Source organism: Dasypus novemcinctus, chromosome 2 (assembly GCF_030445035.2).
Source record: "Dasypus novemcinctus isolate mDasNov1 chromosome 2, mDasNov1.1.hap2, whole genome shotgun sequence".
NCBI classification, from domain to species: Eukaryota; Metazoa; Chordata; class Mammalia; order Cingulata; family Dasypodidae; genus Dasypus; species Dasypus novemcinctus.
The window spans coordinates 49,238,396-49,256,645 of NC_080674.1; the positions used below are offsets into that span (position 1 = coordinate 49,238,396).

The 18,250-nt window shown below is 34.5% G+C and overlaps 1 protein-coding gene across 3 annotated transcripts in view; it reads right to left on the minus strand.

The window, feature by feature from the left end:
* Positions 1–266: 266 nt before the first annotated feature.
* Positions 267–18,250, minus strand: part of HCN1 (hyperpolarization activated cyclic nucleotide gated potassium channel 1) — a 479,788-nt gene continuing 461,804 nt past the window's right edge. For all 3 annotated transcript variants that reach the window (XM_071208085.1, XM_058308804.1, XM_071208086.1), the window contains 2 exons: positions 10,162–10,326; positions 267–7,073 (listed from right to left, as the gene is read on the minus strand). In XM_071208085.1, the coding sequence (XP_071064186.1) occupies positions 6,187–7,073; positions 10,162–10,326 (1,052 nt within the window). In that variant the 3' untranslated portion in view covers positions 267–6,186. The remainder of the gene's footprint in view (positions 7,074–10,161; positions 10,327–18,250) is intronic.

An 18,250-nucleotide genomic window follows, 5' to 3' on the forward strand; every position in this document is an offset into this window, starting at 1 on the left:
GAAAAACTGTCAAGGATACTCAATTTACTTGTAACTGGTCTTTAAAACTGTTCTGAATGGGGAGGTAGAATATATTTTGATTAATGCTAGTGTCTTTTGGATATGTGTTTAGCATTTTATTATTAGGAGAATAGCAATAACTTAGATCCTTCCATATGTTCGTTTAAAAGCCAAAATAACTAATACACACACACACACACATATATATGATCCTTAGTACAGAGATGTATGGTTTATGGTATATGTAAATATAGTATATGCCAGACTTTTATTTGTTAAATGCCATTTAATATTTCTCAAATGAGATAATCCATTGTGTCAGATATCAGAATATCAAAATTTGAGCAATTCAGAACTGCACATTTTCAATTCAATTCAGAACTGCACATGGTAGTATTTCAGGTCTGTAATTAGAGCTTAGAGAACAATTAAGCAAACAACTTTTATTTTTATTTTTTAGATGGTTGGAAACTAATGCCTTGGACAAATACATAAATGACAATACATTTGGCAAACTCTTTTCAAAGTTTTAAACTTCTGATTACTTGCATTCAGTTAAATAAATCTAATGGAAACACAATAATCCTTACATTTTGAATAATCGTTATAATTACTAATTAACTAGGATGTGTTTAATTGAATTAATAAATAGTATCCTCTGTTCATCTGTTATTATATAAAGAAAAACAATAAAAATAAATAAAAAGGTATTTCTGGAACTTTGAGAGTAAATAGTCATTGATGATAGATTAGACATGAAATAACTCCAAAGAATATCCTTTTTTGGTCATATAGTATACAATAAAATTATTTCCTCACTCCTTTCCCTGTTTCCAGGTTCTAGTTCTTACCTTCTCAAATCCTTCCCCTCCTTTTATATTCCTATTTTTATGCAAAGCAACTAATCTCCCATCTTCTTGCTTTCAGTACCCTGTTGGGCAAACCTAAGTCTTCCTTAGCATTCAGCATCCATACAAGACTGCCTAGATTGTAAATGGACTTCAAGTTTTGCTTTGTCATGGTTATTCTATTTTCTCACATGTTAGCAAAAGACACATTCCAATCTATATCTTCCTGATTACTAATTCTGGTTCCATCAAATTTAAGAAGATTAAAAGTATAAAACCTTTGGCCTGATAACAAAAGTCCTTTAGATTTTGAAACCCTATTTCCCATCTCAATTTCTATTGTTGTTCAACCTATGACACTTTCCAGCAGTGAACCGTCAATATTTTCAATTAGGTGTATTCTGTTAATCATGTTTTAGAAAAGCATGTTTGGTTTCTCAGAAATTGTTAATACTTTCTCTAGCATTTAATACATTAATTTTTTTCAGCTTATACCAGAGATTTTTGGAAACAAACTCAGAGCCTTCTGTAGAGCAGCCTTTTCGTTGAGGCAAATCCCAGCAAGTGTTCTATGGCAGAACCCCTTCAAATCCCTGGTTGCCCCTTTCAAAACCTGACTAGGGAAGAGGGTTAGGATTTGGGTGAGGTAGGGTCATGCAAATGCAAGGTGGGATCCTGTCTTTTTTTAAAATTGTGATATTTGATTCATCAATGATTTTCACATTGATTTTAATTCTTTAAAATAGTGCATAAAATATTATTCATCTTGATGACTGTGTTATTGTTTTTTTGCAACTCCTTAAGTTTTGTGCCTGAGGTGAATGTCCCAGTCATGTTACCCTTTGTCCAGGGTCATGTTATGGAGACAATCTTCCTTTCAGATTGTTTAGTAGCAGAGCAACCACATGTCATGATGTGGGGAAAACGGAGCAGTGACTCCACTGAAAGAGTAGCCAGAAGGAAAAGCAAGAAAATACTTAAAATCACCACATTTTCTTCTACATAATTGTAATAAAATGAAGATATTTTTCTGTTAACAGTTTTGTGATTCTGCCATGAAATTTCCCTGTATAGAGAAGCTCATGCTTTTCCTATACTAAAACTATGAAGGAAATGAGGAAGCACAAAATGACAAATACTAATGGAAATATTAATTGTCCCCTGAGGGGAAGAAGGAACATGAACTCCAAAGTGGGATGCAGAGAAATATGGGCAGTCTGATCAGATTTGTCCCTAAATCCTTTGTGATTTTAGGCAAGGTAATTTACCTTTTCTTTGCTCCCTTTTAAAGGCAGGGTTTCTCTTCATGTAATTTTGTTGACCTGTTTTAAAAAATAGATGCAGTTTTTTAAAAAGGAAAGGAACAAAATGACTTAAGAAAGTAACTGCTTGCAAGTAATAGAAGCAGGTATAATCAACCCTGAATACAACAGCAGGCTTTTTTGTTCTATTTCCCTTGAAAAAGAACATATTGAATAAAGCTATAGAACTGAGCAACAATTCAGCGCATGCAGCCATCACACTTGCCTTATATTTCAGCCCATTCCTTTCAGGACCCAAAAACAGCTATTGATCCTCAACATCCAATTACTCTATAAGGACCATGTTTCTTCTGCAAGGAACAGCATATGTAATTTTTAAAAACAGGCATAACATGTAATAAAACTTTGCTAGGTGGAGTGCAGATGAATAAAATAATCACATGTGGGCTTTATGATACACACTCCAGAAGGACAAAAGTATAAGGGAGAGAAATCTTGCTCCATCAAAATTTTTTTTGGATTTTTTAAGTGACAAAAGTGAAGTGCATAGAAGCAAAATAACAGTAAAATTAACAAACATAAAAATCTAAGCTGAAAAAGAGGGAAGGAGATTTTAAAAATATTTCTGAAAAATTCATAGGGATTGCTTATACTTTGAAGGTTTTGAGGTAACACATAAAAATTTAAATATGTATACTATTGTTTAAATCATCCACACCATTTAGGAATTATTGTAATGACCTGTATACTTTGTACTGCCTTAGAGATGTTATGCTCATTTAATCTTGTAAGTTGCAAAATAATCACTTTTTTAAAAAGGTGGGCCAGCATTCATCTAAAATCATTCTTTCATGGAGGGGCGATTGAGAAAGGCAATTTTTTTATTTGATGAATAGAACCTATTGCCCCTCCTTCCATGTAGTCTCACTGTTTTCAAGAATTCTCTATTATTTAATCTCTCTCTAATCAACTTTGTCTCAGGCTTTTGGTCTGATTCAAAATCTATTTATGTGGATAGGTTTTATCACTATATAAAGCCTTTGCGAGTCTGAAGGCTATAACAAAATAGGTTTGCATAATAAATTACAGAGCAATTATTTTTCATACACATTTTGAAGAATAGCATAGAAATGGCAATTTTGAAGGGGGACCTTTGACAAGAACCACATGTTAAGGGGTACAGATCAAAGAATAAAACAAACTCTAGCTTTCACTGTATGGAAGAGGTAAAACACAGGAATGGTTGGAAAGTTCATGTTCTATTGAAATTCCTCGCTTTTTATAGTTATAGAATATCTATAATTAATTTTATTATGATTATCAACTAAATCCTCTTGGAAATCTTACAATGTAAAGATAGACATTTTTGTTAATGAAACAAAAAGTTTGATTAGAGTAAACTGATCAATAAAATATTCATGATTTTAGTTTATCTTGAATTTATTAATAATCTTTATATATATTTATATATTTATGGCTTTGAGCAAAAAACAAAAGAAAAAGAAATAATCTAACTCATCCCTGATCATACAGTTATAAGAATCAGCTCTCCTTTCTTCTCAACAGCAAAAAGACCAATCTTTTCAATAATACATTTCTTTCTGTACAGATTAAAACTCCATACTTATGGGCTTAGCTATGTACAGAGAAAAGAGGTCACTTTTCAACTAGTAATGGACATTTATATTACAGGAATGTGAGGTTTTTTCCCTTAGCCTAAGTATATATACATTCATACATACATATGTATATAATTTACCCTGTATCATTTTATTAGCTTAACATATAAACCTTAGGTTTTTTGTCCATTCTATTACAAAATGAATACAAATTTTATGGTTGCAGTGAAAGACCATGCAATTCAGTTTTGCTTATGTTTTTCAATAGTGCTCAAAATAAAAAAACAAAAAATTATATTTATAAAAATATTTCACTACCAAACCTATTAGTTCTATCAAATGTAAACCTTTAATAAGTTAAAGGACTAATACATGATCTTAATAAATTGAAGTTAATTCTCATTATTTTAATAAAATAAAGAAGTTTTGTACTGATATGTAAATGATCTTGCAGCTTTTCCATAGTGCTAAGTAGCCTGAACAATCCCTTCTTTGACCATTCCTGGCATGCCATCATATATCAACCACATATTTATAACATTACCTTGACTAGCATTGTTGAGTACTTCCACACAAGTTGGAATTTGTTGGAAATTTAAAATAACAACTCCTCTTGGTAGTATAGGTATTATGTCAGTAAAAGGCAAAACAGGAAGCATGGGCCTTCTTGAGAGTTTTTGCTTTTATTTTAATTTCTGTCCTCAAGTCTGTCTGGTGAAACTGCCACATGTACTGTGTGACCTTGGTAAATTCTGAGATGTAACATCAGTGTCAAAAATACTGAAGACTTTCACTTTAGGTTTTTATCTGAACTTGGATTATTTACAAAATTTGGTCATTACAAAACTTCCAACTGTGTTTCAGTCATCCGGCACATTTGCGGGATGCATTAGGCACAGATGATTACTAAGGGACTAATTTAAATCAGATGCTCACAGATCATGGAAAGAGCTAAGGAAACAAACAAACAATGCTCACAGACGTTTAGCTTTATCCCTGCTTTCTTTCACCATGGCCACACTACTTTTAGCACATTTAAAATAACAAACCTCTTATCTAAGGGCTAAGATAGTAACCACATGCCAAAAGATTTACTAGCCATTTAGTTACAATATACACAGCATGTGTGTTCCCAAACAGATGTGATGCTATATTGTATTTCTTTAAATTAGCACCACAGCAAGCTACCAACTACCATGAAGACACAGAATATACTTGTAACTCCAAATCAAGCCGTGGTTTACACATAACTGTTTAAATAATAATAGTAACAATACTAAATGAAAGTAAAAACCTCACTTCTAGATTTAAGTCAGAGATCCAAGTCAGTTTTATCATAATTTTAACATAGGCAACTAATAAATGTTTATATTTTTCTAGAAACAAGAAATCCTGTAAGCCTGTCCCTAGAGTGACTGATTTGAACATATGTTTTATTCCAAAAATCATGCAGGGGTTATTTTCAGATGCTTGGTTTTGTCAAGAAGGAAGAAAAATAATGGTGTTTGGTGTAATACAAGCAATTTGTAGAATCGAGCATACAATTTTGCATAAAACATCGCAGATTAAAATAATATTGTAGGTTTCAAGCTGTTGCATTAACATTTGAATAACTGTCACAATTAGGCTTTGTAAAATTTAAAGCTCTAAGTTGTGAAGTGAAGCAATAAAACTAAATCCTTAAACAATGACTTTTGCCATCCTACAGCACAGATTAGCTATTTTCATGTGGGTTGAATAAGTTATTTACAACTAACATTGATTGAGTCTTGGTAAGAGTCTGACAACACATGTAGACAGATAACTCCTCAACTTTCTGAAAGATCAATGAACATGTTTGAAGTCAGAGATAATTTTAACAATGGCAATGCTAGTCTTCCTACTGTGGCCAAATACAGAATCTGTTCTTTAATCCAATTCAAAATTGAAAGCACCAAAATACAATTTAGATCTATGAAATGAATTTGCTCTTTCATCCTCCATAATTAATGATTAACAATTTGGATGAAGAGACACAGTTGATGAAAGAAAGCTTGGTTGGTGCTATATAGTAGTTCACTTGAGTTTCTATTTAAAATCAGTTTTGTTTCCATTGAATCCAAGAACTCTTCATAAAACAGAGAAATGCATATATCAAAGGAATTAAGGAAAAGTAGGTTAAAAATAAATAATCTTACATCAACATTTTAAATCCTTTAATGATTTAAAGAAAGGAAGACATGTAACACTGAATGCTAAACAGGTCATTTGAACCTCTCAGGAATTTAAATATACATTTACTAGTGTATGTATATATTTTATATATATATATATTTACATTTTGCATGTAGGTCAGAGTTGTCTAAAATATCTCTTCATAGTAGGCTATGGGGTTCTATCAGCAGATAGAATAACATAAGATCTGAGAATATTCTCAGTTTATTACAGTCTTTCTTTCTGCTTGACAATCAGCAGGGATCATAAATTTGAAGCAAATCGTGGCTTTTCTGCATCTGGGTCTGTGTTTAAGACAGAGGAAGACTCTCTCTGAAGAGCAGCTGCTGGTGGAGGAGGTGCTGGAGGCACTCCTCGATTGGGGGGAATGGCTCCAGACGACATCTGTCGGAAGAGGGTGACTCGCTGAGGGACAGTGGCCCTGCCCCCTGCCTGAAGGCCCGTGCCGTGGACAGCTGGCACGGGTTGAGGGATGGAGGCCAGGGACTCGCCCACAGTGGGATGAGGTCTGGAAATCAGAGAGGAAACCTCATGGGGCAGCGAGGGCTGCGAAGCGGAGAGGGGCCTGACTTCCCGGGTCAGGTTAGTGTTGTGAAGCGCCTGCGTGCTCTTGTGCACTTCGTTTTTCGGTGTTGAGCTGCTGGGTGTCTGTGGTTGTTGAGGCTGCTGCTGCTGAGTCTGCGGTGGCTGGGACTGCTGCAACTGCTGCTGCTGCTGCTGCTGCATTAGTGACAACTGGGACGCCGTGGGGGAGGAATAGTGGAAAGTTCGCGTCGCCAGCGGGCTCTGTATAGGAGGGCTGCAGACGGCAGTGGTGTAGGAGCAGGGGGAGAGGATGGCTGATGGCTGGGGTGTCTGTGTGCTGGGACTGGGGGAATGCAGGTTGCTGTGAGACACACTGGTCGCTGTGTATACCGGGGGAGATTGTGTCCTCATCCTCGAAGTGGGAGTAGTGGTGGAAGAGGTGGAATTTAGGGCTGTCATTTGAGGATAATTGATTGGGGCGATTGCCTGTACCATCTCCCTGTCGTGCTTCACAATCTGCTTCAGGATCTCGTTCTCCTGATTGTTGAAGACCCCAGTGTTCAGATCTTTCTGGAACTTTTGGAGAAGAATTGAGTTTTTCTTTCCTGCCAGCAAAAGAAGGATACACACTTAGACAGTCTACAAATTACTGATGACAATTCCAAGTGGGAGTGGCTCCTGTAAATAAAACGATGCCAGTGTTTCATAGACGAGGCTTAATATCCGAGTCCTCACCTTTCAGGGCCAAATTGAAGCATGACTCTTGCCTTTCACACTCCCTGTATCTCTCTGGAATATCTCTTAACTTTTACTCAAGCCAAGGAAAACTCCTATAATATGGTCTGTATTATAGATCTATAATATAGGTCTATAATATGGTGAAAAGCCACCCACCATAGAAAATGGAGGTATTTAACATGAGGGTTGTCTTGATGTATGAGGGGAAAATGGGCTTTTGGATCAGGAAGGGCCTAGAATCAGGATTTGAGTTTAAAGCTTCTTTGTCAAAAAGGACAATAGGAGAAATAAGAGCGAACATATGTATGTGACAGGCACTTTATAAAAGGCTTTAGATCAATTATTTTATTTAATCCTCAGCTCTGAGAAGTAGGTATAATCATAATCTTATTCTACTAAAAAGGTGACTTTAGGGAAGTTAAGAGCTCTGCCCCAAATCACATCCTTAGTCAGTAATAGGGCTGGGAAGGGAAAACAGTACATCCAACCATAGATTTTTGCTGTGAACAACAGACCAGCTGCATCTGTATCACCTAAGTGCTTGCTAGAAATCAAGCCTCAATCCCCCTGCTGAATGGTACATTTTTTTTTTTTAAGAGTCCCATGTGGTTCCTACACACAAGTTTGAGAAGCACTGTGTCAGGTCCTTTACTATTGATCAGTGCTTTAAGCCAGTGATTCTCAGCCCTGGCTTCACAATTGTTTTCATCTGTATAGTTTTAAAAACTACTGATGTCCACCTACACCCTACCAATTAAATTGGAATAATCAAACATGGGGCCCAGATTTTGGTATTTTAAAAATAAATTTCCACAGGGGATTCTAATGCGCAGCCAGATTGAGAACCACTTCTTTAGGATTTGTCCTTCTGAATGGTTGTTGTGAAGGTCATAGTGTATGGCAGGCTCTCAGCTCATTCTAGGATCTCCAGAAGTATTCTCTCTCCTTCCTGCCTCTTCTTTGCAGTGGTTTGCAATAAGTAGGATTCCCAGGGCAGAACAACAATTAGAATAGTAGACATTACTGTTACAATAATACTCAGGTATATATGGTAACTGAAAAGTGAGTGAATTTGTTATATTGCCAAATAATGCATTAGATCTAAAGTAAGAAAATATATTTTTGAAATGGAAATATTATCATTTACTTGATTGTTGGGAAGAGCAGTTATTTTAAATAACTGCCAAAAATAAAGGTACTCATATCTCCTTACAGAACTGTCTTTATTTTCCAAAGAATAAAATTTCAACATTAGTTATAAATACAAATGCTTATGTAGCATATTCTTTTAATAAACTACAGGATAAGACATATAAAACTGAGAAGAATAATGGCAAATAGTCAACATTTCATAATCTGAGTGCCTGTGATCTTGGAAAAGTAATGTAACTTTTAATGCATTGTTAACAATAGTATGAGGGTCAGAAATGGAAAAACTTCATGCTTACTAGGAATTAGATGGCCTGTATTATTGATTGCAAATGATTTCATGCCGACTCTCACATCAAAAATTAACTGTAATAAATTAGAAAAAAGTGAAACTATTATCAGAGAACAGAAATACTCTAAGTATCCTGATTTTAGTGCTTTTTCTAAAGCTGTCTATCTTTAGTCTCTGTCTTTAAAATGAGCACATATACAACATGAAGGAAGGTATTTTCAAATTAATTAAGGATGTTTTCTAGAATATTCACTTCCTTTATGAGCACTGTCTCCTTGGATAACTATGTTCTGCTAAATCTCCAAAATGTTTATATGAATTTCTAATATATTCATTATGTCTTAATACATGGTAATGCCCAAATACTACCTTCACTTCAAATCTAAATTCAGACTCTTACACAGTCTGGCTTAAAAGTCTTTACTTTTAATGGAAATGAAGCAGTTGAGTTACCTCTTTGTTTACTTCCAAGTGATCCCACACCTAACCCCTAAGTTCATTTATTTCTTTATGCCTCTATATCTTCAGAAAATATCCATTGTGTATTTGGCACTGTAAATAAGGGAGATACAATCTCTACATTCAAAAATAGCTGCTCTAGAGTAATTAAAATAATAAGAACAGTATGTTGATGGGGGAATTTCAGAGGGTTATGGGAGAACATATTCAGGATATAGATATAATGGAGGGGTGGGAAGTCAGAGAAGTTTATACAGGGAAGTTATGTCTAAACTTAGATATGAATATTGAGTAGCATTAAGCAGGGAAAGGGGCATAGTAGGGGAGGTGGAAGAATAAATAGGGTTTGGATGTGCAAAAATGACTGCATTTTACTCTCTGACATAACAGAACATTCCAGGATTTATTGAGTAGTTATTGGCAAGCAAATCTGAAATAATTTTACTATGGCACCTATTCAAATCTTCAAATTTGTGTAACTGATAAGACTACACACACACACAGTAGAGAAGGCTTTAAAATAAGCTAATGTTTCCAGGGTAAAGCACCTATGTTGAGCTCTCTGATCAAGATTTTCTACTTGAGTCTTTATTACAAACATTTGACAAGTTTCTACAGAGACCATTTTAAAATGCTCAATCTTTCAAATCTTAATATAAGGATAAATATAAAGCTGAACCTTAAAAGAAAACTTTGTAATAAAATTTGGTTTGTAATGTAGACTCAGGCTATGATATTTTAGTTCTAATTGCTGTCTAGAATTTTTATCATTGTTTTTTACCTGATGATTCAAATTGCTCTGGCATCACAGCAGAAATCAGATTGGGTAGCTAGCAAAAATATAAAGGGATAAATAAACCCAGAATACTTAGAATAGAAAATTAGATAGGGTCTCAGATCTTTCCAGAAAATTGGCTACAACTAACTGTTATCTCTACATTAATTAGCAAGCAAGTTATGAACGAGCATTTGGGACTTATAATTGAAAATTTATATTAGTCCCTGGATTAAAACTTAATTGTCCATGAAGGAGACAGAACAACTAAAGAGAGTACCTATCCGATCCAGTCGGTCAATGGCAACAGTTTCGAAGGCTCTCCTCATCATTGGATATTCTTCCAGGACCTCATTGAAATTGTCCACTGAGAGTGAGTAAAGACGACAATATGTATCAGCTCTTACACTGGCTGTGCGACGTCCCTTGGTCAGGAGGCAAATCTCTATTAAAACAAGATAGACAGACCTGTTTGGCATTTTTTCCTTAAAGGCTATTAAGGTGACCTACAATTAAAAAAAAAAAAGTTTTAAAGCACGAGAAACCAATGATCACCAGCATTTTCTATTTTATTGAGAAATTCCTTCTGGCAGTTGCCAATACTCAATCTTAAAATAATATTTTTAAACAATTGAACTTTTTGGTTAAAAATGGAAGTTTGGAAAGATTTGTCTATCTTCCAATGCTCATTGTATTCTCCCTGGAATATCAAAAAAGATGCAGAAAAGGGAATGAGAAATCCACAATAGGATCAAAAAAAAAGGAAGGGACAATAATCAGAGTATCCATAATTTTATGAATTCTGGAAGACAAAAAGCAGATGGCATCATATTGACAGAAAACAATGTGGGCCCTATTCCAGAAAATGCACAGAAGTAGCAGAAGTTCCTCAGATAAATAAGCATCAAACTCAGAAATGTCAGTTATGGAAAACAGGAATGGGATGTGTTATGGTAGAACATCCATTTTCTTCCCTCAGTACTGCACATCCAGAGTTCTTGGCACCAGGTATTTATTTTCTGTACAAAGTGCTTTGTTTCCTAGTGTGGACAATCTCTCCCAAAGTACAGATGCCCTTATTTTGATTTTAAGGGTAGGCAGAGGGTGACTAGCTTTTTTCTTCACAAGAACAACTGGTACCAGAAATAACTCAGGCAACTCAGGATTAATTTAACAAAACAGCTAGAAATTTTAGAGAGATTCAAGAAAAATATTTCATGTCTATTACAAGATAAGTCTGCTTTAATAAAATTAACAAACATCAGGAAAGAAAAATTTTTGATTAATGTTGCTCCAAAATAAAATATTTAATATAGGGATTTGAATGTAAACCTGATAAAATATCTCAGAAAACAATTCAAAATGAATAAAAATGACAAAATAAATTAAGTGAAGTCAATGCAATATTTCTGTATTTGACTAAGAGACTTTCCAAAGAAGACAACAGAAAGAAAAATGGGATATGAAAATTAAGAAATTATAAGATGGAAAACCCTAAAATCGCTTGCCAAGGAAGAAGGAACAGATTAATAGATTTCGTTTTAGAAGACTTTGGAGTAATGTCTTCAAAGTGCCAACGGAAAACATCTAGAGTTTTATAGCCAGCAAAATTATCAACAAGTGAGTGTACAAATGAAAGACATCTGTAGGCATGTGAGGGCTTTGAAAATCTAGCTCCACACGCATTTTCTTAGGGAAAAATAATATAGAGATGGCTCATTCATTCCATTTCCTTCTGCTATTTAAATTGGGGTTGGGACTCAGCCTGAATCATGGACAGTTCAGATATTCAAGTGTCCTGAACATACACCAATGCTAGCACCAACCACAGGTAAAGTAAAAGTGACGGAAGAGGCATGTGTAGAGAGGTCACATCTGAATCCAACTTCATCACACTTAGGAGCACAAATTCCAAAGTAGGGCCCACTGGCAAGGCACCGAACTCCAGAGCCATCTACCATGATCGTAGGACCTGGGTGTGTCCATAGCCCTCAGGAGCACCACTACCTGGGGTTGTATCTACTTTGGCTATCTCTGAGATCCGGCTGAGATGTTCATAAGCGCGACCCCTCTGATGACCTCCTGACTCATTTTGAAGTCTATTAGCCATATAAACTCATTTGTCTTTACCATTTCCCCCATTTATTCAAGGTCTTTTTCTAGTTACATCACCATCAGCTGAATCTAATGCACTCAAAGGGTATCACACTCAGAGGAATAGATTAGTTTACAAGCATAATCTTTATCTCTTTTAGAATTCATAAATAATCTCAAACTTCACAATTGGAAAACTTATTCCTGTTACTGTAAGCTGGACAATTTTCTAATATTTAAAAAGAATCTTTTCTGTAATTTTTTATATTGCAAAATGAAATGTATCAACATTTGGAAATTCAGTATGACTCAGTGTCCTAGTTTGAATCTTTTGTGAACTCCAGAAAATTATTTTCTTAAGCTAACCCATTCCTGTGAATGTTAACCTATTGTATGTGGGACCTTTTGGTTAGATTCAGTTAAGGGACCCTTTGATTAAATCAGTTTTGTTTAGATCCCTTTAGTTAAGGGTCTTTGACTAGATTGTAGGACCCAGGGTGAGTTCCTAATCCTTTTAATGGAGTTTTACATAAAAGGAGACACAGAGAAAGACAGTTGCCATTTTATCCTGCCATGAGAGAGAGGACTCCTGGATTGCTTACAGCTGTAGAAAGTAAGCCTATGGAGAAACCCCAAAAGGCTGAGAGAGAGGCCAGAGGGTAGAGTCAGTGAAGCTGCCCAAAGTTGAAGAGATGAGGCCCAGGGAGGGACCAGACAGATGCCTGATGGCCCAAAGCTGAGCCTGGGGACAAAGTGAGTCTGGAAGAGAAGGCAGAGTCCGACCACCATTTTGCCTTGCCACACGGCAGAAGTCTAGGATCTGCCAGCAGCTAACTTTTGGTGAGATAGTATCTATGATGACGTCTTGATTTGGATATTTTCACACCCTTGGGACTGTTAAGATTTTACCCCAATAAATTCCCATTATAAAAGCCAAACCACCTCTGGTATTTTTGCATTGGCAGCCTTTAGCAAACTGAGACACTCAGTGAAACAATATTTTCTCAAAGACCAAAACATGATATTATAAAATCTTACATGGATAAAAGACCTATTCAAAGTACAAAAGAGATCAATAGATTTAAAGGTAAATAGTATGAAAAATTCACTGAATGTTTCAGACTCCACATTACAACTCACCTTTGAGAAACTACCAATCGTTGGGTTTCAATGTAGTAGTATAAAGGAGTATACACAATTATCTGAAAAGAGTATTATAACACTTATCCCCTTTCCAAATACATATTTGTATGAAGCCAAATTTTCTCCATATACTTGAACCAAAACAACTTATCCCAAAAGACTGTGCAGAGATGCATATATGAAAATCCACCTGTTTTCTATCAAGCTAGTCAGTAAAGACACTAGTAAAATAATGTAAGGTAATGCTGTTCTTCTCACTGAATTTTAAAACTGTTATTTTTCATTAAAATATTTATTTTATATTATGTAATTTTATTGTTGTTTTGAAAGAATAAAGAATAATTTAAAACATATATCAATTTAAATTTTAGTATCATAAATGCTGATAGATATAACCAACACATAGAAACTCTTTGGGGTCCTCAATAATTTTTCCGTGTGCAAAATGATCATGAGAACAAAAAGTTTGAAAACCACTAATTTACAGTAAAGAAATAAGAAGACAGAGAATATGGGGACAGATGCACGAGGTGGGTGCTTGTGTGGGAGTCTATAGTTACTATCTTTTGACTATTTTAGGGGTCTTTTAAATTTTGGGGAGAGACAATAATCACAGGATTGTCACTCCAAGTTACCATCATAAGTTATTCTTGAATTTGGTAATTTCAGTGCTTTTAAGGGGTTAGTTTTTGTAAACCTTGAGAAGTTCCCTTCAGTAACTTCGTGTTTGCTATTTCACCAGGCTGACTCTCTCTTTCTCAGCTAAGTGATAGCTTTTTTTTTTTTAATATAGATTTATTCTTTGATATGTGTTAGCTTTTTAAAAAAGATACTTAGATTGCACAAATGTCACATAAAAAATATAGTGGATTTCTAAATGCCCTGCTCTCCACATCTCCCACATTTAACAACATCCTTCATCAGTGAGGTACATTCATTGGAATTGATGAACACATTTGGAACATTGCCACTAAGCATAGATTAAAGTTTACATTTTATCTTGTAGGCAAGATACATAATGGCCTGCAGCTGTTGTTGCGATATCATTCAGGACAATTCTGAAGTTCCGAAAATGCCCCCATTGAGCCCAAAGATTTAACTCTCATGGGCATAAACTTATCAACTCCAGTACTAATTATAGGTTCAAACAGAAGGACAGAAGGGCCATATGTATAGAAACCACAACTGAGTCCAACTCTGTCACACTGGGGAGCATGACATCATGCAGGTCACTGCTTAACTGTTACCTCTTCAGATAGGCTTTACCTGGCATTTTATCTCAGTTATAGCTCTGTCATGTCACTTCCCATCCTTTTAAGCTTCTTTTCTTTTCCAGGTTATCTGATTTATTAATTGCATATTTGCTAATTTATTATCTTCTCTAATCCTATCCCACACCATGAAGGAAGGGACTTTTTTTTGTTCAATGCTGTAGAAATATTGCATAGAAATGTACCTTGGAAATAGTCAGTGCTTAATAAATATTTGTTAAATAAATGAATGAATGCATGAATGCAATGTTTGCTATAGGTTATTATTTCTGAAATTTTAACAATCAGATTTGCTTCCTATAATAAATGTTATAAATATGCCTAATCTTGGCTTAGATTTAGAAAGTACTGTGAACAAACAAAACTGGACCCAAGGTTCAGATGAATACATTAGAGGTATTCCTTAATGAAAGTTTATATATTCACAATACAAGATCGGTATAAAGAAATTTAAATTTAAAATGCACAAGGGGATTCCTATTTAAATAACCTCTTGGACAATTCTTTACTGAAATTTACTCCCAAGATATGGTAAACATTTTCAGATCTAAATTTCCTTATTTGTTAGCTAAATAGGCCTGCAGGTAATATTTCTCCATTTCATTTTCCAAAATTTATGGATTAACATCAACTTCCTTAGACGTTTTTCTTTAATTTGGAAATAATTTTAAAATTTAGCTTCAAAATAATCAATTAATAAAACGCATGGCAGAATTATTTTAGAAATTCACAGTGCCCTAACAAAAGGTAACATAAGGGGAATAATTATTGAAAGGAATCTAAATTTACACCTCTCCAAACTTACTTTAAAAAATTCAGTTTAACATTGATAAACATTTGGAACAAATTATGTAAAAGAAACTATGTATTTGATTTTGGGGCTAGAAACATGAATAAAACATAACATCTACTTTTGTATTATATGCTGGTGTGAAAAAAACAGTTCCTTATAATTCATTTGAATGCCATCTGTGAAAAGCAGTGATCCAGGTATGTGGGCACTACAGAACTACCAAAGAAGGATATCTAAACCAATCTGGAAAGATAGTAGAGAATTTTGGGAAATGTCACCAAAATTTACTGAAATTTTGTTTTTGTTCATGTTAGTAAATCATGCTGCAAACTTAATAAATAATATTTTGGAGCACTCATGTTTGTGAACTGGTTTGCATATGGGTGCATTTGGTGTTTGTATAGGAAGATGAATCTGTATTGGTTAATTTTTCAACAAATTAACACCCTGTGGAATTTTCCTGCCACTCCCATCTAAACAATGTAATAAAATGAAGCATTTTCAACAGTACCCCAAGATAAATTTCTGTATCACTAAATTAGTTCCATATTATATGCTTTACTATTGTCACAAAATATAACCAAATGATAAGAATTTTTTTACTGCTAAGTTTTACTTTCAAATCTACACAAGTTGTCAAGAAATAGTTTAACACTCATGGAAAAAACCAGATCATATGTAAGTAACATAGGCCTTAAAAGTATCCATACCTTTCATCCTAGGAATTTAACATGACTATCTAACCTAGGAGAAGAGTCTTAGAACAGTAATATTTTTAAAAATATATAGTGGTGTGCATTATGCATTTATTTATACCTCTGAAAATATGGGAATGCCCTAACTATTTAATAGGACAAGCTTCATTTCAATTGTATGGCCATTAGATGAATTATGTGGCAGCTATTAAAAGTGAAGTTTATAAACTCTTATCTGTTAACTATAGAAAGATCACAAATGCTTAAGTGAGAAAAGCAGGATATAAGATTGTAATTATAATTGATAAAAATAAGCGTGCATATATGGAAAAAAATCTATCAGCATGTCCTGCCACACATGGAATAGGGATTTTTTAATGTAGATTGAATGTATACATTTTTATAATTTTTTTCAACTTTCCTTTATGTAAATTATTTTATGGGAATTTATAACTTTTTAAAAAAAACTTTATTTAGAAAAAATAATATCTAAGTGCAAAGAAAAGAAAAAAAAAGACAGGAAGGAATATAAACAAATCTGTTAATGGTGATTACTGTTACAGGAGATTTCCTCAATATTATCTTTCAATCTTTTGAATAAATTTTTATTTTGGCCTTTGTATTTTTAAATTCCTTTAATTTCTTTTCTCTTTTTGTTGCTTTTTCATTACACCCTTCTCTTTTGTTGTGGATGCAATGTCCTCTATCTCCCTGTAGGTGTTAGAGTCCTGGTTTTGAATTATGGATACATGCTATAACACAGGCAAACTTCAAGCATGTTAAGTGAAAGAAGCAAGAAGCAAGAGTCTATATATTGTATGATTCCATTTTTATGAAATATTCAGAAAAGGCAAATCTATAGAGACATTTATTTAGTAGATTGGTGGTTGCCTTGGGCAGCTGCTGTAAAAAGGGATTATTAGTAAATGGGCATAAGAGAGCTCATTAGGGTGATAAAAATATTATAATACTGATTTATGGTGATGGCTATGTAACTTGGAAAATTCACTAGACACTGAAAATTACACTGGAAGTGGATGAATTATAGCTGTAAAATATTTGCAACAAAGTAAATATGAAAAGAAAAAAGGTTTTCTTCTTTGTATTTTTAAATATATATTTAAATTTCTCTTCTGTTTTCTGAATTCTCTGGATTCATTGTTTCTATCTTTATTTCTAGATCTTTTCCTTATGTATTGAATGTTTTCTTTGGGTGCACCATTAATGTCCATTCATACTTAAAGATTAAAAACTGGTGATGTCCAGTATATGTTGATTTGGAGTTTTGCTTTAGGGTGAGTAGGTAAGAGGTAGTTCTCATATCTAAATGCCAGAACCAGGAGGGTTTTACTCTAGTACAACTGACATCTCTCTCTGTCCTAGATTTCCCCATTGTTTCATTGCTACAGGGAAGAAAAATTGTCTTGTTTGTTTGTTTGCTTGTTTGTTTTTCTTCATGAGAATAAATGCCTGACTGTTCTGCAATATAGATGGAGGGATGGAGAGTCAATTGTTCTACCTACAGACTGTAGAGGCTTGGAGCTAATCCATTCCTGTGGTTGAGAACCCATTGTAAGTAGGACCTTTTGATGAGGTAACCTCACTTAAGGTATGTCCTAAGTGAATCAGGATGAGTCTTAATTCTATTACTGGATTTCTTCATAAGCAGAATGGAATTCAGACACTTAGAGGGAAAGCCACAGGAAAAAGCCAGAAGTCAAAATGAACTAAGAGTGGCCATCAGATTGCCATGTGACAGAAAAGTCAAGGACCAAGGATTGCTGTCAGCCAGCTCCACAATGCCAAAATCTTCTAAGAGAAAGTTTGCCTTGAAGACACCTTGATTTTGGACTTCTAGCACCAAAACTGTGAACCATGAAATTTTTTGTTGTTTAACCCAACCTATTTCATGGAATTTGTTTTAGCAGTCAGGAAACTAAAACACAGACCTTTAGTACATCATCCTGTTTTCCCCTCACTTTTCATTCTGTCCTTTGTGGTACTACTGTGCCTTAGTTATAAGCCTCACTAGGATTCTGACAGGAAATCTCTCCTCTCCTTAGTTATAGTCCTCTATCCATGTATTCCTGGTTTCCTCTAACTTTATTCATCAGTTACTACAGGAAATTTTTTTAACTGAGTATTGCAGAATACATGGATAATGTTAGTTTATTAAATAAAATAATTCAACAACAAAAAAATCTGGAGGTAAACAGGTCCAGGGTTGTTACGCCATTTCTATGATGCCAAGAAACTGTGCCAGCATGCCTTTCTTTTACTTGACCTCCCTCTCGTGACTACAACTTGATTGTAGCAACTATAAGCATTCATACCCTGACACAACAGCATCTGACGCAGTGAGAAAGGGAAAGC